We start from the raw sequence: 22,175 nt of genomic DNA, 5'->3' as shown, positions 1-22,175 counted from the left end.
CGCCCGGGACGGACACGGGGAAGGCTTCGCAGCCGTTGCTGCCGCCCTGCGCGGGAAGCGGCCGCCTGCGCGGGAGCGCTCGGGTCCGGCGCTGACGGGACGCCGTGGGGTTGTGCCTCGGCCTGCAGAGCTGCCCGGCCGGCTCGTCCAGGGCCCCTTCTCGTGCGGGGGGGGCGCGGCGTGGCAGGGGGAGCAGGGCAGCGAGGCTTGTTGCCACCGCTGCGCCAGGGCCTCCACACCACCGGTACGATGAGTAACGGACTGAGGGGCTGCACTGCCCTCACCTCCCACCGCCAGAGGGGAGACGGGGTGCCCACTGGGGGTGGGCGCTGCAGGTCAGGAGTGAGGGGCACTGGCACAAGTTGGGAGTGAGTGAGGCCTTGAGTCCAGAAAGGTTGAGAACGACTCCGATAGACCATGCTCCTAATGTGCACCAGAGCCCTAAGTGACATTATTTTTATTAAGCTTGAAAAGTAATTAAATGTTAGAACTAAATTTCCCCATGCAACCCTAATGCCTGTCCCTTGTACACATGCAATATTCATAGATTTCATAGACATTAGGGCTGGAAGGGACCTCGGAAGACCACTGAGTCCAGCCCCTCAACCAAAGCGCAGGAAGTCAGCTGGGGTCATAGGATCCCAGCAAGATGAGCATCCAATTTACTCTTGAAGGTGTTCAATGTAGGTGCTTGAACCACCTCCGCTGGCAGACTGTTCCAGACCTTGGGGGCTCGGACAGTAAAGAAATTCTTCCTTATGTCCAGCCTGAAACGGTCTTGCAGGAGTTTGTGACCATTTGACCTAGTCATCCCTTGGGGGGCTCTGGTGAACAAACGTTCCCCCGGATCCTGGTGGTCACCCCTAATAAACTTATAGGTGGCCATCAGATCACCCCGGAGCCTGCGCTTTTCCAGGCTAAAGAGCCCCATGGCTGTCAGCCTGTTGTCATAAGGTCTGTTTTCCTGACCTTTGATCATGCGCATGGCTCTTCTTTGGACTCTCTCAATCTTCTCCACGTCCTCTTTGAATTGTGAAGCCCAAAACTGGACGCAGTACTCCAGCTGCGGCCTCACCAAGGCCGAGTACAAGGGGAGAATGACGTCCCGGGATTTGCTTGAGAAGCATCGATGGATGCAAGCCAGCATTTTGGTTGCTTTACTAGCCGCAGCATCGCATTGCAGGCTCATGTTCATCTTGTGGTCAATGATGATCCCCAAGTCTCTTTCTTCCGTAGGGCTAGCCAGCGTAGCACTGCTGAGCCTATAAGGATGCTGCAGGTTTTTCTTCCCAAGATGGAGAACCTTGCATTTTTCAGTGTTAAACACCATCAGGTTCTCATCTGCCCATTTGCTGAGCCTGTCCATGTCAGCCTGGATCACCTGCCTGTCTTCAGGTGTGGATGCTTTGCCCCAAAGTTTGGTGTCATTGGCGAACTTGGCCAGTCTGTTCCTGACTGCAATGTCCATATCATTAATGAAGATGTTGAACAATATGGGTCCAAGGACAGAGCCTTGGGGGACCCCACTGGTCACAGGGCACCATGATGAGTGACTGCCTTCAATTACAATCCTCTGGGTCCGACCATGGAGCCAATTTCCCAGCCAGCGGATCGTGGTGGACCTAAGGCCACAATTGGCCAGTTTCACCAAGAGGTGATCATGGAATAACAGATCAAAGGCTTTTTTGAAGTCAAGATGTATGACATCAATCTCTTCTCCCTTGTCCAGGTGATAGGTCACCTGGTCATAGAAGGAAATGAGATTGGTCAAGCAAGACCTACCCACAACAAACCCATGCTGGCCGTCCCTCAGGATGTTGGCGTTAGCCAGTCCATTAAGGATGGCCTCTTTAATAAACTTTTCTAAGATCTTCCCCAGGATAGAGGTCACGCTGATGGGCCTATAGTTAGCCAGATCCACTTTCCTCCCTTTCTTGAAGATAGGCACCACATTGGCCTTCTTCCAGTCTTCAGACACTACACCAGAGCGCCAGGAGTTCTCAAAGATCTGTGCCAGGGGCTGGGCTATGATGCTCGCCAGCTCCTTGAGTATCCTGGGGTACAGATTGTCAGGGCCGGCTGACTTGAAGGTATCCAGCTTCTCAAGGTGTTCCTTCACGAGGTCAGCATTGATGGAGGGTAGGGGATCCCCATCACCCGGATCTCCCTGTCCCATAGCAGGAATGGGCGTGCCATGGGACTGATGAAAGACTGACACAAAGTACCTATTTAATAGGTTGGCTTTTTCCTGGGCGTCAGTTGTCAGTTGCCCCATCTGGTTTAGCAGGGGTCCAACATTGCCCTTGCTTTTCCTCCGGCTCCCCACATATCTAAAAAAGGACTTTTTGTTGTCCTTGATGCTTGAAGCTAGTTGGAGTTCAGTTGCAGCCTTGGCTTTCCTGGTTTGCTCCCTGCAGGACCGGACCAGTGCAGAATAATCCTCCTTGGAGGTGAATCCTGTCCTCCATCCTTTGTAGGCCTTTCTTTTTAGCCTCAGGAGGTCTGCGAGATCCCTGGAGAGCCGGGGGGGGGGGGGGGCTGCTGTGCCGTCTTGCTGCCTTTCCTCTGAGATGGAATCGAATTAGCTTGTGCATTGAGGATCGCTCCCTTGAGGAGCAACCACTCTTCTTGAACTCCCCCCTCCCTGGGGTCATGGTCCCTTAGGCCCTGACTGACAATCCTCCTGAGCTTGTCAAAGTCGGCTTTCCTGAATTCAAGGGCTTCCGTGTTGTTGACTGACTTGCCAGCTTTACGGCAGATGGCGAAGGTGATCAGCTCATGATCGCTGTCACCCAACTTCCCATCAATCACTAGGTCGCCAATTAGGTCATCCCCAGTAGGCAGTGCCAAGTCAAGCAGCACTTTGCCTCTTGTTGGCCCATAGACTTCTTGAGTCAGGTAGAGGTCATCCACGCACGAGAGGAAGCTTTGCAACCCTCGGATTTTGCTGAGTGATATGAAAGTCTTCCGTTACATCATCAGTACTATGTTGTCTGCAAAAACCCCTGCCTTATCCAGCGTAGAACATGAATTTTGCTCATTTCACCAACAGCTGTTTGGTATTTTGTTTCTAGTCTGTTAAGTATAGGGCCCCGTGTCTAATTTAGTGCACAAGACAATTATTTATTTCTTCTGTGGCCCTTATCAGTATTATATTTGAGTGCTTCACAAAAGGTAATTTATTTTCACTACACTTTTGAGGGGGTAATAGTATCCCCATTTTACAGGTTTGTCATGGAAAGATAACAGTTCAAACACATTCTTTAAATTGGGTGCCAAATTTGGGGCAGCAAGGTACTGTTTTTTCATTATATAGTCCTTTATATATTTAAAGCACAACTTAATTGCAGGTGAGGCTGCGCAAAACAGCTGCAAATCAGACTCCAAAATGTCACCTGGAGATTGGCACTGAGCAAGACACAATTTGTGACCACCTGTGGAGTTTTCTTTATGTATCTTCGCTGCAGTTCCAAGGTATGACTCCACCTTATTTAAATATATTCAAGCCAGTTTTAAGAGAGCTAACTCAAGCACTGATAAAAGTGTAGCTGTAACAGTAAAACCCACCCAGGCCAATTTGTAACTTGGGTGTCTTCACTGACCTCTGTATGGAGCAGCACCAGAAGGATGAGACAAAAACATTGCTGTGCATTTCACTGATATTTACTGACTAGAGGAATGCTGAGATTCAGGCATATTTGGAAGGACTTGCTTTTGAGGAAGCAATCAGATGTGTGGCCAGGGAAAGCAGTGGGTCTTCCAAAAGTGGTGTGGTTTTATAACAAAGCAGGGGCATCCAAAACCTTAGCTAGGTGCCCTCCCCTCAAAATATGTTTGATTGGACAATTGTCTATTATAATAATAATAGACCTGGGCAATAAGGTCCTTAAGTCCAACACATTTGTCAGATTGATTTTTCCCTAGCTTCCTTTGACAGATGTCAGATTTAACATGATCAAGAACTTCATGATTCATGGTAATTTCATAATACATGAGCAAAAGAGGCAAAACAGGAAAGTAGATTAGGAAATAGTTGTTTCATTTGAGCATGCTTGAGCATAGGAGGTTCTTCACAGAAGATATGATTCTTAGTTCTTTGAAACAGGGAGCTTGATAGAAAGAAAACCATATAACATTTCAAAGAGAGGCTAGAAGCAAACATTGGATTTATTCTGGGATAAATCATTTTCTCTTTGGATAAACTGTAATCATTCAGACATCCATGTGTGTTGTCCCGGCATAAATCCTAAAAAGGTGTATGGGTTAAGTAGTACTAACAGTTTATCCCAGGACATTGCAAAGTGCACCTGAATGGTTATCCTGATACTGTATCATTGAATAAGTAGCATAAAAGTAGGAGCATGTTCAGCCACTCACTAAACCCTGAGTAGAATGATGAAGTGTGTACACAAAAATCCTGGGACATTTCTGTTCCAGGACAAGCATTTGATAATTGGTAGGTAGTCTTAGACATTTTTAAACTCTTAACAATAGAAAAAGTTAAAAGCATTTCCTTCATAACAATGAAGTGGTTTCTCAGTAGTAGGCAAAAGATGGTCATCCATAGCTCCTAACTCAAAAAATATTTCCCTGAAGGGTTTCCATAGGTAGCCTACCATAGCATAAAGGCACAGGTGACAAATACATTTTTCCCCCCCTTCTAAGTGGTCTGACTTATATGTACATACTAGATGCATCTAAGTGTGCGGGTTACTGTGGAGTATGCTAATTAACCTCACAATAAAGTGTCACCATCTACATGTGTGGTGGTATTAGGGCATAGTAAACTAACTCTGCCGTAAGATAGATGTCTTGGGGACAGTACGGTCTTATGGTGGAGTACTTGACTGCACTGAAACACGTGTAGACAGTGACCAGGGTCATAAATTGTGCCCAGTCAGCCCAGCCAGCTAGCGACCTGCTCCACCCCAGCTCAAATTGCTGCTGTCTCAGGTGCTCATGTAGATACAGCGCCTGGGGACAGTTTACTCTGGCTCAAACTGCTCCAGAGTTTATTGTATCAGATTACTTTCATGTGTAGATTCACCCACTGAGACATAAAACTTGCTCTAGTTTCCCTAAGGAACCAAAGGCTAGTTAAGTGCAGTACACATTGACAATACCTGAACTAAGCCGTTTGCTTTTCTAGCTCCAGCAGTAGACTGTATGCATGACTATGCAGTCCAGGGTACTGATCTAAAGATTATTTTTATTACATTTTTAAAATGGAATTCTCCCCACTAATCCATTTGTCCAATGCTCCAAGATACCAGTTGGCTTCTCTAATTTCTCACTTCAGTCTCTTGTTGAAGACAGTTCTATCGAACACGTTTAATTCTTACCTACCTATCATTCTTAGAGAAATTGTTTTCTGTGCTCTGATACGAGAGAATTCTTGCTACAGTGGAAACCATATTCTCCACACTAATACACACCTCCACAAATCAGGGGGTAGAGAAATAGGCAGAGGGAGAAAAAATTATTTGGGGGGACTGAACACATGCACACATGTGCATGCACCCCCCCAGTGGGAAGTCTGTGGGGGAAAGGGCAGAGGAAGGGGAAAGGGCCATGTGGGGGGCAGGCCTTGCACAGTCAGGGCAGGGTGCGGGATGGAACCGAGTGACTCATCTGGGGGTTGCCCAGCATGGGGAGGAGGCGGCAACTCCTGCTGCTGCACGCACACCAGGAGGCATGGGAGGCACGTGCCCGGATCTGTGTGGGGTGGGGCCAGCTGTGGGCCATGCCAGGCACTTCCCAGCGGGAGGCTGGGCCATGCTTCATAGTTGGTAGGGTAGGAAGAGACCTGAGCAGATCATCAAGTCCGACCGCCTGCCAGGGCAGGAAAGAGTACTGGGGTCAAACAACCCCAGCAAGGTGTTCATCTAGCCTCCTTTTAAAGACCCCCAGGGTAGGAGCCAGCAGCACTTTGCTTGCAAGTTGGTTCCAGATCCTAGCCGCCCTGACAGCGAAATAGCACTCCCTCATATCTAGCCTGAATCTACCCTCTGCCAGCTTGTGACCATTATTTCTTGTTACTCCTGATAGTGCTCGGGGGAACAGAGACTCCCACAATGCCTGCTGGTTCCAACTAGTTTGTAACAGGCCACTAGATCCCCCCTCAGCCTTCTCTTGTGGAGGCTGAACAGGTTCGGGTCCCGTAGCCTCTCCTCATAGGGCCTGCCCTGCTGCCCCCTGATCATGCGAGTGGCTCTCCTCTGGACCCTCTCCATGTTGTCCACATCCCTCCTGAAATGCGGCTCCCAGAACTGGATGCAATACTCCAACTGCGGCCCGACCAGTGTCGCATAGAGGGGGAGTATCACCTCCTTGGACCTGCTCGAGATGCATCTGTGGATGCATGACAAGGTACGGTTGGCCTTCCTGACCGCGTCCCCACAGTCAGCCCATGTTCATTTTGGCATCAGTGATGACTCCAAGATCCTTTTCTGCCTCTGCACTGATAAGAAGGGAGTTCCCCAGCCTGTAGGTATGGTGCTGGTTCTTTCTCCCCAGGTGCAGCACCTTGCACTTGTCAGTGTTGAAATCCATCCTGTTCTCATCCGCCCACCTCTGTAACCTGTCTAGGTCTGATTGCAGCCTATTCCTCCCTTCTAGCTTGCCCACTTCTCCATACATCCCCCCCTTGTTGCAGCCACCGGAAGCCTGTGGCCAGGCTGTCTTGCAGCCCTACTGTGTTTGGGGGTGGGCGCTGAGTCCCATTAGCCCTTCCTTCCTTCACCTATAGGCAGAGAGGTGATTGCAAGATAAAGGTTTGCAAACTAGCCAAGGTACATATAGTTGTAGAACAGCAGCTGTATAGGACTGCAGAGGTAGATCAGCTGCTTGCTGCAGCTTTTACTTCAAAGTGTACTGCATTTTTGATCAGCCGTGAATGACCACAGCAGTGCTCCAGCTGATCAGAAAAGTGGCTTATTCTTAATTTGGCAACTTGATGCAAGCAAAATGGGATGTAGAACATACCAGTACAAAAAATCCAGGATTTACTATAACTTAAAAATTTCACGTCTGTGAATTGAATGATATCTCCAGTAAAAGAAGAAATAAATGTCTTATGTTTATATGATGGATTATCATTGTTTAAATATAAAGTTGAATATTTTACCATACAATTCAGGGCATCTGGTTTTAAGTTACCCAGCAGACTGAATGGCAGTACAACTTTTGACATCTATTTTATTGTTCTGAAGCCTGATACATCTAAAGTAATTTAATACAGTGTTAAGGAGCACCTGGAGGAAAACCAAACCTAGAAGCATGCATTAAAAAGTAGGTTGTCTTATTAATGAAATATTAAAAATAATAAAAATGAGACCCCTTGCTTATTATTTTTGTCCATAATCATCTACATTTAAGAGTTTGTGTGGCCATATGTATAAATAATGTATGACGAACAGTAGAAACCTCTCTCGCACCCCCTGCAAAAAATAACCCTCTTTTGCAATGCCAGAAATGTAAAAGGCACCATAAGAGGATGTTCAGAAAACTCAAATTATGTCAGTATCTTTATTTTAAAGTAAACTAGGACAATTGCTCTCTTAACTTAAAAAAACAAACCCCAACCTATTTAAACACCTGCAAAGTATCTTTAGAAACATGTAAACCTTGGATTATTTCCAGGAGTATTGGGTGTAAACACAAGGCAAGTATAAAAACCTACAGACTTGTTAGAATACAAATGCTACCCCATGAAAAAGCTGTAGTTAGAAAAATATAAAAAATATACTAGCTTCATTATTAGACCTTAGACATCTCATACTACATGTTCATTATAGCAGCCACTTCCAAGCAATGAGCCCAGAGCCAGGTTTGACTTGGGGACAAATTACTACACCAAGAGCTATTTCTTTAATTATTTAACTCCCACATTTTGACCCCTTAATAAATTATTTTTACTTTTGAGTTTCTTTTGAGTAAAGTAGTGCAAATGGAAGATGCCAAATTGAGTGTGGCCACATCTATACGAGATGCTGACCACACAGTAGCCTGATACTACTCTGCAGTAGCACTGCATAGTAAAAACCACAATCTGATACTACTCTGCAGTAGTATTAGGCTACTAAGCAGTAGCACCACAAAAAAGGCATTTGTCGGCCCCACCGCACAGTAACACAGCTTACTTGTTAGTACTTGTTTATACAAATCCTAAATAAATGTGTAGTAACTACTGCGCAGTAGCAACTCGTGTAGGTGCAACCACTGGTGATTAATGAAGCTGCCAATTAATTCTACATGCATACTTCTGATCTTTGTATAGTCCCCAACTGCAGTGTATGCTAATACTATACTAATAGATGAATTCCTCCTGCAAGAGAGATGTGGCCTGTACTCATCTTTATCCAGTTTAGTATTTTAAGGATAAAGCATGTGCCTATGTGTATGTTCATTAGCCACTGGTCTAAGAAATCTAAGTCAGCTCAAGGACATGGGTGACTTCAATATTATAATATGCTGATCCTGGTGTAAACTCTAACAAAGTAAGGTCAGTAAACGTAAGAATTCCAACTGACTCTTTAAGAATATGATTCCAATTAAGTAAAAAAGATGCTGTTGCTAATGAAGGCTCTTTATAAAATACCCTGACCAAAACTGACAAAATTATTTAGTATTTCCAAGGCTGATGATGCAAGCTGCATTCAAGTAACACTTTTTATCAAGCTATGGAATTTTTTATGTGGGCTAATCTAAGGGGCCAAAAATTTACAACTCTCCCTGAAGGGCAGAATGTTTTATTCTTAAAAAGAATGAGAATGGCAGCAGAGGTGCAATATTTCTCCATCAGACTGTCTGCCCTAAAGGAACCATCTCGTGAGCTGACACTGTCCAAGTCTTCATGCCCATTCAACCAACTTTCACTTTTACTGCCAAGGAAGACATACTAGTATTTGACATCTCTCCAATTTAGTTTCTTTTAGGTTGCCAACATTTGTCTGATGGCACTATCTTTCAGTTCTCATGGAGCTGGTTTGGATTCAAGCCAGGAACAACATCAGGAAGTTCTCTCCCCCAAAAATCATCCCCTAATCTTCAAGATCCAAGCAGGTATTCTTCCAAAGGTGATGTGGGGACACATATTATGACAGTAAGGTTTCTGCACTAGACCCTATTATCTTAAATGGCCTAAAAATCTTCAGATTTGCTTTGAAGTCGTTTGCTTACAGTATTCCACATACCCCATTTGTGTATATAACAGGAAATTATTTTCTGAGTAAAATTACTGGATGCAATCATTCTCCTATGATACACTACTCTAACCTGAATAGTATGTAGAATAATTTGTTTCATATCTCATGAACTATGGAGTCTTCCCTCTGCCTATGTTCTACTCAAATTAGGTTGTCACGGCAGTTTTTATTCAATTATGTACAGTTCAAATGTAGTAGAATTTAGTCACACAAGATCTGTCACAACTTTTTTTTTTTAAATGAGCACTCTTAACAGTTGTGAGCTCAATCAGATTTGGGTAATGCATCATACTGAATGAATGACAAAAAAAAAAAAATCTCCAGCCACACCTGTAACTAAATTTTAGTATTTTTTTTTGATTAAGTTTGAAATGGATATCAGTGACCAGATAATTGCTATATCTGCACTTCAGCTTTGAAGAAGCTGTTTTCATACTTCCTTCCCCAACCAAATGGGCCAGAAGTTTCCATCAACACAACTTCCAAACAAGGCACAATATTACTTACTAGACTCTTCTCCTCCCCTTTTTACATTCCCTCCCTCCCTATGCCTACCACCAAGAAACTTAAGTGTTAGTGTGACAGTATGTTCCACACCAGGTATTACATTTAATTGTTCAGGAAACAGTAGTAGTTTTATCCCATAGATGGGCTCTAGCTATTGTGAACTCAGTTTAGATGAATAGCTCATTTTCAGCACATCTTTGTTCATTTTCTGTATTTGGTTTTTGGGGGGTGGTGGCGGGGAAATCAGAATGTCTTTCATGCATATTCTTCCAGAAACTTTATATGAAAGTCTTTCACTTTCTCCAATAGAATCTTCAGTTTCTCTACGGGAGGGAGAATAGTCATTCTGGAAAAGAGGAGAAACACTGTCATTCACTCTACAATATAAAACAAACAAACAAACTCCAACACAACACTCAAAAAAAAAAAAACCAAGCCAAATGCCTACACATTCACTTAAAGAGCCTTTCTTAGAGAGTGGGAGGGTATAGTACCTTCTTGCAACCTGTTTTTAAGACATTTTCTTACGCTCTGCATGCATATTATAGTCAGAGTTGCTGTATTTAGTTTACTGCTTTTGTGTGGCTAATGTACTAGCTACCAGACTTTGTTTTTAGAAATGATGTAGCAAATCCTCAGCAAGTCACCTGTTTCTAATTCTTATATCCCGTGACCTCATGTTCTGAAAAGAGATGATATATAATTGCATTGTTGGATACTGTTCTATATCAAGCTGTGTTAACTCACATGTAACTTTATGCATATTTTTTAACTGCCAACTCTGAAAGCTTTCAGAGGAATCCAGTCCAACAATCCAGAAAATCAAGCTGAATTTTTTTCTACCTCATGCATCCTCACTATTAGTAAGACATTTTACTGGGTGTTTGGTTGCTGCTAAATACTGAACAAAGGATTGTAGAGAACTATCTACAATGACGCCAAGATCTCTTTCCTGAGTCATAACAACTAATTCAGTCCAGCACTGTATATATATATATATATATATATATATATATATATATAGTTAAGGTCATTTCCACCCCCTATATGGGCATTACTTTTTACTTGTCAGCACTGAAGTTCTTCTGCCACCTTTTTTGCCCACTCAGTTTTGATAAATCTTTCTGCAATATGACTACAAAGAATGATTTAGTATCTTCACACCCTCTATGAAAACGTTGATCAAAGCCAGTCCCAGTATAGATCCCTAAGGGACCCTACTATTGTTCTTTCTTCATTCTGAGAACACCATTTAGCCTTACCCTATTTCTCATCTTTTAATCAGCTTTCGAGTCATAAATGGATCTTCTCTCCAATCCCACAGTAACTGTGTTTCTTCTAACAGCCCTTGGTGACGGACTTTGTAAAACATTTTTGAAAATCCAAATCTATTGGCAAAACAGATTTCCCTTTACAAAAGACTTGCACTACTGAGAGGTGAACTGATAGGAGAATTAAGATATGAAATTAGATTTAGTTAACAGTTTGTTTTGAAGTTGCATGAGCCAAAATATAATCCAGCTTGTCCTCAGTGGTTGTATTGTCTCTGAATTGCTAACAAAAGAGCCGGATTTTGCAGTGCTCCCTCATGTTAAGAGGTTAATTGCACAAGATGTTCAAACCAAATGCATTTAGATGGCCAGCAGGGCTACATGTGGATTTAGGTGCTCAATGTGAAGGGTGGAACAATTCTTCCCTCACCCCCAATTCATTTCAGTTCAGTGAGAGGATATTATTCAATCTACGTAGGCACCAAATCTTCTGGAAAAGGTGGTGCAATCTTCATAGTCACTTTTCAGGATGCAGCTACGCTGACTCACTGCTTTAAAGTAGACCAAAGCTTCAATAGAATTTCTTTTACAAGACCACAATTCTACACAATCAGTATTTTCTGATTTCTTTGCAACCTAACAGTTGGATAGGCATCTGGTTGGGGGTCATCTGACCCCAGCACTCTTTCCTGCCTAGGCAGGGGGTTGGACTCAATGATCTGTGGAGGTCCCTTCTGACCCTAGCATCTGTGAATCTATGAGTTTCTTAGGTGAACTCAAGTGCACAAAACAGAAGAATGACTGTTCTGTAAATGTTGTAAATATGACTGAATTGAAGAAAAACTTTCCAGACCTGAATAGCAAGTAACAAACTAGTCCTACTGCTACAGCTATAATTACCTACACACAGAATGTCCAGGGGAAAGAGAAAGCAGGTCTGAATTGGTCAGGGGAAAGACAGCAGGTTTAAGAGCAGTGTTAATTAGGCTAAATTTGTTTCCATGGCTTGCCTTTAACAGCCCTCACGGTTTTATTTTGTTAGGAAAGAGAAATCCATGATTTTAATCACAAAATCTTTATAACATACAATATGTTACAAAAAAAAAGATACTGCACCTGAAATGGTAACTTCCTTCTCTTTGGCCAAACCCACTACCTGGTACGACACAGATACCAGTTTCTTCCAGAAGTTTCATGCAGTAGAACATGTCAGGAGCCATTTTATTACCCTAAGGAATAGACTGGAGTTAGTTTTTCTTCTCCAGATGACAAATCAAAATGCACAAAACATGGAATTTTATGTTTTTCTCTTTCTTTTTGAAGCTCTCTTATTTTCTGACCTCTCATATTTTCTGTACCGAATGGAAGGAGAGCAACTCTCACTGTTGGTGAAATGCATGCAAGCTCTCAGTTGTGCCTGCCCAATGGAACAGAATGAACAGAACAGCCACTTCAAAAAACCCAGTTCTCCCCATTTCTACCCACATTTCTTGCTTAGCTGTGACTTCGTATTTTCTGGCACAGACTTTTATTGGCACTCAAAAATCACGTTTCACTAAAAATTGTCAGATTAAAGAAGGTATAAAGAGTCCTTGAGTAATTGCTGCATCCCTTTTAATACTTCTCAGACAAACGTTTGAACTGGATTTTCCTAAATCATATATGTTGATTAGAAAGTCACCTGAATAACCACCAAAAGAATTCTTCTATTTTAATCAAATCATCATGCCCATGCTATATGCATGGTCAAAAGGCATTACTTCAATAAAAAAAACAAACCAAGCATCCCATTTTTTCTCTCAGTTACACAGACATAACTCACTGAAAGTAATAAAAACTGCATTTGTGTAACAGAGGATAAATGGGCCCCAGTTACAGACCAGTTCTCTTGTTTATTAGCAATACACTGCCTTTATAGCTGCACAGTCCTCTTCTCCTCCTTCATATAAAAATCCATCAATGAGAAAAGCAGCAACAAATCTGGGTAAGTTAGATTAGAATGAAGAACAAATGACTGACCTTTGCTGCCTCAATAGCTTTGGAAGGAATAAAGATCCTTGGGAAAGCATACATAGCTCCCTGAAGAGGATTGCAGTGAATTCCTGGTACTTGATTAAACAAGTCTTCTGTTAGCTTAGCTTTTTTGGCAAGATCATTTAATACAGACTCCTTTTCCTGGAAAAAGGAATAGGAGGGAATAAGGATAGAGAAAAGCTGAACTGCTCATTAAATGGAAAAAAATAGTGAAATTAAAAAATAAATGAAAAAATAGGCTGTTAGGCTGGTTCAGTAATTTTACAGTTGGTAAAACAAAAACCATTCTTTCCTACTAACTGGAAGTCAAGCAAAACATAGTCAAAATTAGCAATGAAAATAATAAACTTCAAAGGACCAAAAAACCTAAACTGGTTTTAGGATGGAGTTGGACATGATTAACTGTAATAACAGAAAACTGGAATTCATACCTGGGACATCCTTTCACATTGTGTGTTCCTAAGTGACATCAATCATATTGAACAGTCCTACATTGGTCAACCTAAATGTCCTCTTAAATATCAGATCCATACTGTTCTCGCAGCTAGGGTGCCACACCAAACCACACCAAACACAACAAACCCAAAGGTTTAAAATTATATTGGGACGAATGAGTTTTGTGACCTGTCTTTTGTTTTTAATCACAGAAGTGATTAAATTACCTTTACAAAGGTAATTTTAGGGCCTTTTCTGCAGATACGTGTTATATGATCAAGTGATCCAAGTCTATAAAACAAGGTATCTGGGATTCTGTGGTCAAAAGGGAGTTCTGCAAGTGCAATCATCTTTGAGTTTGAGGACAATAGCCTTGAAAAGCCTAGAATTCAAAGTGGGGGCTCCCACTGAGCAAAAGAGGGAAAACAGGAGTTTACAGGGAGAAAGTATAATTTTAAAGAAAATGCAGATTTCAGTGTACCATCAGTCTTGAAGTTCCTCTGTTTATCCACAAAGTGCATATAGCTCAAGCAGCAGGTGAGCCTTTCTGCACTGTATTTTCAATACATGTCCAGTCTGATCTGAGAGGACAAATTCTACTCCAGCCTCTGTAGCCCCAGCAGAGAAGCCAAAGACATAAGGGCTAACAGCAAGCATGGTAACCAAGGCTTTTGCAATGTGAACATTTGTCCCAGCTGAGCAGGGCTGCAAGCAATTCTTTCACCAACAGTCACAGAACAGCAATCTTTAGCTGACAGTGACTCTGGTCACCATTAATCTGGGCTGGTGACCTTCAGGCAAAATTTCTCATGTCTAATTACCAGAATTTGAACGAGCTAGTGTTCCTATCAAGATCTAGTTATGAGATAGGAAGCTATCTTTAAAAAAAGAAAAAAAAAATTCTTTCTGAAGAGCAATTCCCGTCTCTTACAATAGATACAATTTTGCATTTAAGACGAGAACACTGCTTTATAAATAATGGGCCACATCTATCCCTTGTCACACCACTGAGTCAACAAAGTTCCAGCAGAGTTGTATGTGGCAGGGTATTTCTACAAATAAAAAAGTAACTAGGATTTCTTACAATATGCATTTTGTAATTCACTACATAGAGTCACCATATGTATATTAATTTATCATATGTATATTCATTTGTAAAAGCTACAACATCATTTGGTAGTTTATTTTTCCTATAGCATTTTTTAGCAGAACCTAGTCTCATTAAGTAGGTGTTCTTACCTACTATGCAAAACTGTAGGAGAAAAATTATATATTATATGTAGCAGCTGAACTCAAGGTAGGCAAGCGTGATAGAGGTGCTAGGGCTTCAAACAAAAATCTAGAATATATAATTGTACTAACATTAACAGTAGTTTAAATTAAACTTGTAAGTTCTGTGGGCAAGCGTTACTACAGAACTGTACAAAGAAAGGTGGCGGCATCCTTTGAAGGATGTGAGTTGGCAGAGGGTTAGAAAATGCACGAGAACAAATACACTATAGCTGACCTTGATGAACTGTACGTAAGATTCTTCTTCAGGTACTGGAGGATTCACTACAATATCCATAGCTGCCTGTCCAGATACTGGAGGACAGAGACGAACGGAGAGAAGCTTAACAAGCTGTCCTTTGATCTCTGGATGCAAGTTAATCACTTCCATATAACCTCCTCGGTAGCCGCACCTGAGAATAGAGTGAACGTATGGAAAAAAAAAAGTGAATACTCTTGAAGGTATTATTTTTGAAAAAGCTATGAAAATAACCCCCCAAAGTAGAGGGAGAGCAAGTATTCAGCTGAACACTAGATCATGAACACTCTGCTTTATGCCAATACAATTAACATACACATTTAAACATCTTCCATATTGGACAAGGCTCTAAAAGGGCAATCAAATACCCAAGTTTAACCTCCATTAACCTTCTGGACATTCGTATATATAACTGGGGTCTGCTTAACTTGTGATAAGACGAAGCAGTTTTTGTGGCGTCATGGCACGAAGAGCCAATTTCATGGGCATGACCTAGCAGCCCTGCCCCTTGCCACTGATTGGTGGGGAGGCCCCGGATGGGGGGAGGTGCGGGGAGGCAGCTGCCATCTTGACTGCTGGTTGCCCTTTGTGCGGCCCTGCCCCTCAGTACCAGCTGATGGAGAGGCCCTGGGGGGCAGAGGGGTAGGGAGGAGGGACAAGAGGTGAGGGAGCAGCTGCCATCTTTTCTGCTGCCCTTCATGCTGCCCCACCAGCTGGTGCCTTCCCCTCCTGAGCAGGCTGCAAGGCTGGGCCACAGCAGCAGTGAGGACCACTGGCTTCCATTGGAGAACCAGTTTTTAAGCATTTTTGGGTTGATGATTTTGTGGGCAACCCCAAATCTCACAGTTCCTGTGAAATCTGTGAAACCACAATTTAAGTAGAATCCTATATATATATCTGTAACTCGAGATAATTCAGCTATTACACACCTCATGACAGAAACATACAGCAGTAGTAGAGTCCTTTTGAGCAAAATGTTGTCATTTCCATCCCTGCCCTTTCTGCAGAAGCAGAGGACCATAGGGTTGTCCTTGGGAGGTCAAACTTAAATATTTTTGGGAACCTGTCATTGAGTGACTGGTGGGGGACTAGGGGTCTGTAAAAGTGTGCTGTCTCTTAAAAAACAGTTCACTAAGAGAAGCTGAAGAATCACTGGGCTAGCCTGCAAATAATGAAACACTCCCTCTCTCCCTTGCATGTGCACACAGACACAAAGCATGTAACTGCCTTAATAGTTGCTGCATTGCAGTAATAGCAGACAAAAGATCCCCTTCAGCTCACTTCTGTGCTAAAACCATCCTGAAGTATAAAACAGCCTCCTCATCTTCTAGCCATACTATTAAAGGAGATATATTAAAAGAAACATTGGTGATGTTTTGGGAGGGCATGGGGAGGCACTCGCCACCCCCACCTCCCAGATTTAATGTCCATCAGTTTTGTTATAGAAAGGGAACAGGCAGGTAAAAGGGAAAAAATCCAGGGCTGCAGGTGCCATGCATGTGTGTGCACATTCATGCACGTGGCTGGCAGTACAGCCGAGCAGGGTAATGGGAGCAGCTCCGGCAGCTGAATACAGGTAAGTCTATGGGACCCAGGGTGGTTGGGGGGGGACAGGTTGGAGGGCCAGGCCTTGGGGGCCATCCCTGCGCCACTGGGGTTGGGGCTGAGCTCTGGTGAGCCCAATGGCACAGGGGCAGTCTGGGATAGTGCACAGCCCTGATGGTGCAGGGCCAGTTCAGGCCATTGGGCCAAGCTCTGGTGAGTCCAGACAAGCCCTGCACCATTGGGACAGAGGCCAAACTCTGGAAAGACCCATACACCCTCTGCCACAGTTTTCTTCATGTGTAGCTCTCTTTTAGAACCGTCTCCATCTGCTACTACATAGTATTGTAAAGCATGGCATTAAAAGTAGCTCTAGAATACAAATAAAAACTCCTTTGTCTCTGAGACAGGGCAGAGTACCTGCCCTGAACCCCACTGCATACCACCAGAGCCTTTAAATTGTGCCCAGTGGTGTAGCATGGGTGTCCAGCACCCGGGGGCCAATACTTCCACTAGCATCCTACCGTCTGTGGCTGATCGCCACATTGCGGGGGGGGGTGGCGGCAGAAACACCAGTGGCAACCAGAAGTGACTAAGTACCCCTAGAAGGCCTAGCCGGCGCAGCCCCCAGCCAGCATCCAGGGGCATGCCTCCCCTGTTCCCCTCTTACTCCCTCCCCCTGTCACTATGCTACTGATTGTGGCTCCTCACTATCAATAGTCACCAGTTGCCACGGGAAAGGAAAAGGAAATCTAAGACAGACATACTCGCCCATGTATCCCTTTGAGGTGGAATGGAAGGAGGCTAGTTCTACATTGTTGTAATACTCTGGTCCCATCTCATACAGAATCTTTTTGAAGGAATGGAACTGACATCCCTCGGAGTACACGTTATCCTGATAAACCTACACAAGAAGACACAATATAGTCTCTCTCCAACAGAATAAATAGCTAGCACATTGCACAGAGTGCAAATCACTCGGAAAGTCTGAAACGTTCTACAGGTTGAAACAATACATTTTAGGAGACAGAACTATATCTCCTATAACATAAATCACAATGATCAAAATTTGATATTTTGCACTATACTCAATAGATTAGCCTGTGTAAGAAGAGTGAGCTTTGGTCTTTTATATCTTTTAAAAAATTTCTCCACAAATACTTTTTAAAAAATTATTTGAAATAAGGTTGCTCATCTGCCCAGCAGGACTTTTCACAGGATATGGCCCACAGACTGACCCCACATTACTCCTGTGGCCACATGGGCAGATTCTGAACAGACAGTTGATATCACTAACATCCATTCTTGATCAAAAAAATAAAATAAAATAACCTCAGAAAAAATGGGTATTGTGCACACATTTTTCATATTACTCCTTGAAGGCTGACAGGCTTGGATTTTTTATTTTAAACTTAAATGTGATCATCCATTTTCTGTCTTGCAAACCAAGAATCACGTTGACTACAAGTAAAAACAACAAGCACCTGTGTCCCTATTCTAAAATCAGGAATGCTCAGAACAGAAATGTGTAGTTTTTTACTTTACTACCTCATCAGCCAAAAGAAAGAGTTTCTCCTCCCAAGCAAAATGTATAACATCTTCAATGCACTGTCTGCTTTGCACCTGACCTATAACGGTAAAGGAAAAGAAAAAAAAAAAAAGAAAAAAACATTAGTAGACAAAAATGAACAGTCTTTTGCTCCAGAATATTAAGACTGCTTGCTAGCTTCTGGATAAGATGTTACTTTTCTTTACAAAAGTAATGAAAATTTGGATTTTCCTTAAAAGACCCTCACAACAAGGAAATAAGGAAAATTAAATAGCAGTATAATAGATTTTGGTACAACTTTCCCAAGCAATGGGTGCCAGTGACTTGAAGAAACTGGTTTCTACTCAAACAAGCAGAATGAGAGGAAATAGGTCAATGTCCTAAGAGCGATGTGTGATTTATTTAGGGACTTGTGGCATATTTGGATTTCTCCCCTCCAACTGCCAATTTTATTACAGACAGGGATCAAAAGCAAGTTTTATGGAGGTCTATTTGAAGCCTTAATATTTATGAACCATTTGATACACTATGGAATGCAGCATTTTTAAGAAGGTTTATACTTGTATTTTTATATTGACATCCACACTAATTTGTCATCTTCAGTCAAAAACATTCTCTACAAGTAACCTGGCAAACATTCAAGATCAAACTTAGTTCTATAAGCAAGAAGCTTCCCCCCTCCTGCCCCCACTGAGCTTAAGTACATTTATGAATTGTATACTAAAACAGGCTTGGCCAGATTATGCCTGTGCAAGTTTCCACCTGAAAGATGTGTCACATGAAGGGAACCTTTGCATTTACCACTACAATTCAGCTACAAGCATTCTGTAAATCACAAGCATAGTCTGAACATACACAGTGAGGAGAGAGCAAACAAAGTTTTTGACATGCACGAAGGAGTTACAGACCAGTAGGATTTCCTGGATTGATGATGCAAAGAACCTTTGGATTGCAGTATGTTTTAGCTTCATTCAAGGAACGACCAAGTTCATTCACATCTAGTGCCCAGCAATTCTCTTCATCCAGGTAATAGTTCACTTGGATGGCATCTAGTTCAGATATGGCTGCTGAATACAAAGGATACTGTGGGATGGGGATCATCACTCCAGTTCGGGTTTTCCCTCCTCCTGAGACCAGGAGTTTTAGAATAGCCTGGAAAAAATGAGGGAATTAAGAAGAGAAGAGGGGAAAATGAAATCAGAATTAATTATTTGTTCCAGAAGTTATAATTTATCCTCTTTTACTCTCTGTCCTTTACTTTCTGCTGAATTTCAATTACAGAGGTCTTTGAAATAGCCAGAAACGCTTATCAGTTACACTGTTAGATCTGAAGGACATACACCATGCAAGTGAAATTACTGGCTGAGTGAGTGAGGCATAACATACAACTCAATTACATTTTTCTTTCTTCCATGTAATTTTTGAAGATTGCATTTAATCCATTCCAAAGTTTCAGGGAAAGAACAGGGCGTGGGAAAGTTAAACCCTGTCCCTGTCACTATGACCTGGCACTGGCTTGATCTGGGATTTTCAACAATTTTAGCCTCAAAGCAGCCCTCCATATCTTTTCTGAATTTCATTCTAGCTCAGTGATTCTCAACTGGGGTGCCACAAAATTCAGAAAAGGTATGGAGAAGAGCCTTAAGGCTAAAAAAGTTGAGAACCACTGATCTAAATAATGTCCATTTCATGCTATGAGTTGAGAATTTTTCTGTCTTCAGTACCAAATAGGTACTCTCAAGGAAATGTTGATATGAAACTAGTAATAAAGAGAATAGCAGCAGCTTAGACAACTCAATAAAATTGGGTTCTGTAGCAGTATCCTGTAAATTTGCTACAGCTTCAGGAACAGAGCCTGCACTTCCATGCCTCTCACCCCTGGCTAGCTTACCATATATAAACAGTGATGTATATGGATGTATATGACCCACCAGTAATATTTCATACTCATTATATTTAAAATGCTGACATATTTTCTCTAAAGATTTTCTAAAACATGTAACAAAGACTAAATGCAACATAGAATGTCCTTTTAACACCAAAAACAACTTCAAACAACAGCTGAGGCTGAAATTCTTTAACTGTACACTATTACCATTGGCAAATTTGTACAAATTGTGTTGATCATCAGCTAACAACCATATGTGGATAATCATGTGCCACCTTTAGATGCACGATATCTGAAAATTTTCACGTTCCTGTCAAGATGCCAATGCAGCCTTTAGATCATATGTGCTAGGGATCATCAATCCATTACATTGCATTAATCAAACATCTTGCAAATCAAAGAGTACTGTAATATCAAACTATGCCACAAGATGTTATTTTAAATAATTTTTGCCCACTAATGGAAAAAGCTTGCTGAAAAAAAAATTGCTTTAGGGTATGTACAGAAGTTGCTTTTTCGCTATTTAAAGTGGTTTATTGCTGTGACTTAACAGAAGTACATGGCTTTAAAGCACTTTAAAAATAGGTACAGCACTTTAAATAAATCCTTGTTAAATTAAGTATTAAATTTGAAGTGCTGTATTTTACAGCACTTAGGCAACCTACCGCACTTTAAGTAACTTCTGGTACTTTAAATAACTTCTTGTACTCTGGTTAAATTTCTGACCAGTGGAACAGCCCCAAGAAGAGTGTCCCCTACATCCTAGCCTGGAGAGTGCAGGGAGGCTCAGAGCTCCCCCTTCCCCCCCTAACACTGCACTTCTGTCATGTCATGAGTGCTGTAACTTTATAGTGCTATAAAAAGTGCTCTAAATTATAGCGCTGTAAAATGTACATGGAACAGTTCTATACACACCCCTATAGTAACAGAACATGAACCCCATTTCAGACAGGATGCCAAGGAATGACTGTCTTCAGCAAACCAAACCCAAACTCAAGCCCAAACCCACACACCACAACTGTATTGGAAACTTTGGGGATACTTTAAAATGGTGGCTTAAAACAAAAGGAGCTTGCTATTGAAGGTAATTTCTACTGCCAATTTCCACTGACAGTACAAGTGTTTGTGTTCAAAACAGTGACTCTCAACCAAGATGTTGTGAGATCCTTTGAAGGATGATGTGGGGTGTCATGCAATATGTGCTAACACCTACATGTAATTCATAAGAGAAACCCAGAGATTTCAAATAGGAATCCACAGTGTCCAGAACATTCTCACCCACCATGGTCTCTCTGAGTTTTCTGAAACAGAAGAATTGGTCTATTATTTACCTGTAGTCAAAAAATGAGTACAATTAAATTTTGGAAATGGGGTGTTACTAAACTCAGAAAAGTTATGGCGGGGGTGCCTTGAGTCTAGAAAGGCTGAGAACCATTGGTTTAGAGGATTCAGTGAGATCAGTGGCTCTCTAAAAAGTTCCTATTCTGTGAGGTTTGGTTTCTTCAATGAATAATGTTCTCTGAACTTCAGTGTCTACGAATGCGTTATAAACAGCAAATTTTCTAGCTTACATCTATTTCCTCCTAAAACCATGTTTAATCCCTTAAATAGATTAAAGTGCTCAGAGGAAACTTTTGCTAAAAATCCTTAGGGAATGTCAACACTGTTCAAGAATCATGCTAGGGAGCACCGTAGGGAAATACGCCACTTCGGCTCTGAGCACTACAACTCAAAACACATGTCATGTAGCCACCTTAGTGAGATGCTGGACATATACCAATAAACTCACGCTGCAGGGTATGGTTATTTGTACTTCCTAACATAGTATTTTGATGGTGTACCTATGTCTTTAGTAACAGTCAACCTGTTTTTGTCCTCACACCTTATATCTAACTTAACAGACTTCAACTTCAATAAAATTAGATCAGAATGACTATTGTATGCAAGTCTAATGCACGATACAGTTTAGGCACAGAATGTGTGTATGGACAGAAATGCAACACTTACAGCAATTCCATCACTAGCCCCTGTTGTAAGATATATATTATCTGGATCTGCAGGAACTCCTCCATCTCTTCTTTCAATATATGCTGCAACATCCTCACGGATGCAATTTACACCTTGACTAGCACTATAAGACCCTGTACAAAATGAAAATATGATCAGGCATTCAAATGTAGGCAAATTCTCAGGTTGGTCAGTGAAATTTCAAAGT

The 22,175-nt window shown here is 42.1% G+C and overlaps 1 protein-coding gene across 1 annotated transcript in view; it reads right to left on the bottom strand.

The window, feature by feature from the left end:
• Window positions 1-7,180: 7,180 nt before the first annotated feature.
• GPT2 (glutamic--pyruvic transaminase 2) overlaps window positions 7,181-22,175 on the bottom strand; it is a 35,038-nt gene continuing 20,043 nt past the window's right edge. Inside the window, exons 4-11 of the mRNA XM_090062931.1 lie at window positions 21,968-22,101; window positions 18,981-19,224; window positions 18,072-18,151; window positions 17,291-17,427; window positions 14,961-15,135; window positions 13,004-13,159; window positions 12,101-12,213; window positions 7,181-10,059 (exon numbers count right to left, since the gene is read on the bottom strand). Coding sequence (XP_089919057.1) covers window positions 9,969-10,059; window positions 12,101-12,213; window positions 13,004-13,159; window positions 14,961-15,135; window positions 17,291-17,427; window positions 18,072-18,151; window positions 18,981-19,224; window positions 21,968-22,101 — 1,130 coding nt within the window. The 3' untranslated portion in view covers window positions 7,181-9,968. The remainder of the gene's footprint in view (window positions 10,060-12,100; window positions 12,214-13,003; window positions 13,160-14,960; window positions 15,136-17,290; window positions 17,428-18,071; window positions 18,152-18,980; window positions 19,225-21,967; window positions 22,102-22,175) is intronic.

The sequence above is a fragment of the Crocodylus siamensis genome, chromosome 9, assembly GCF_052110815.1.
Source record: "Crocodylus siamensis isolate JL-2025a chromosome 9, ASM5211081v1, whole genome shotgun sequence".
Taxonomy (NCBI): Eukaryota; Metazoa; Chordata; order Crocodylia; family Crocodylidae; genus Crocodylus; species Crocodylus siamensis.
This window is presented reverse-complemented; position numbering and strand designations above follow the sequence as displayed.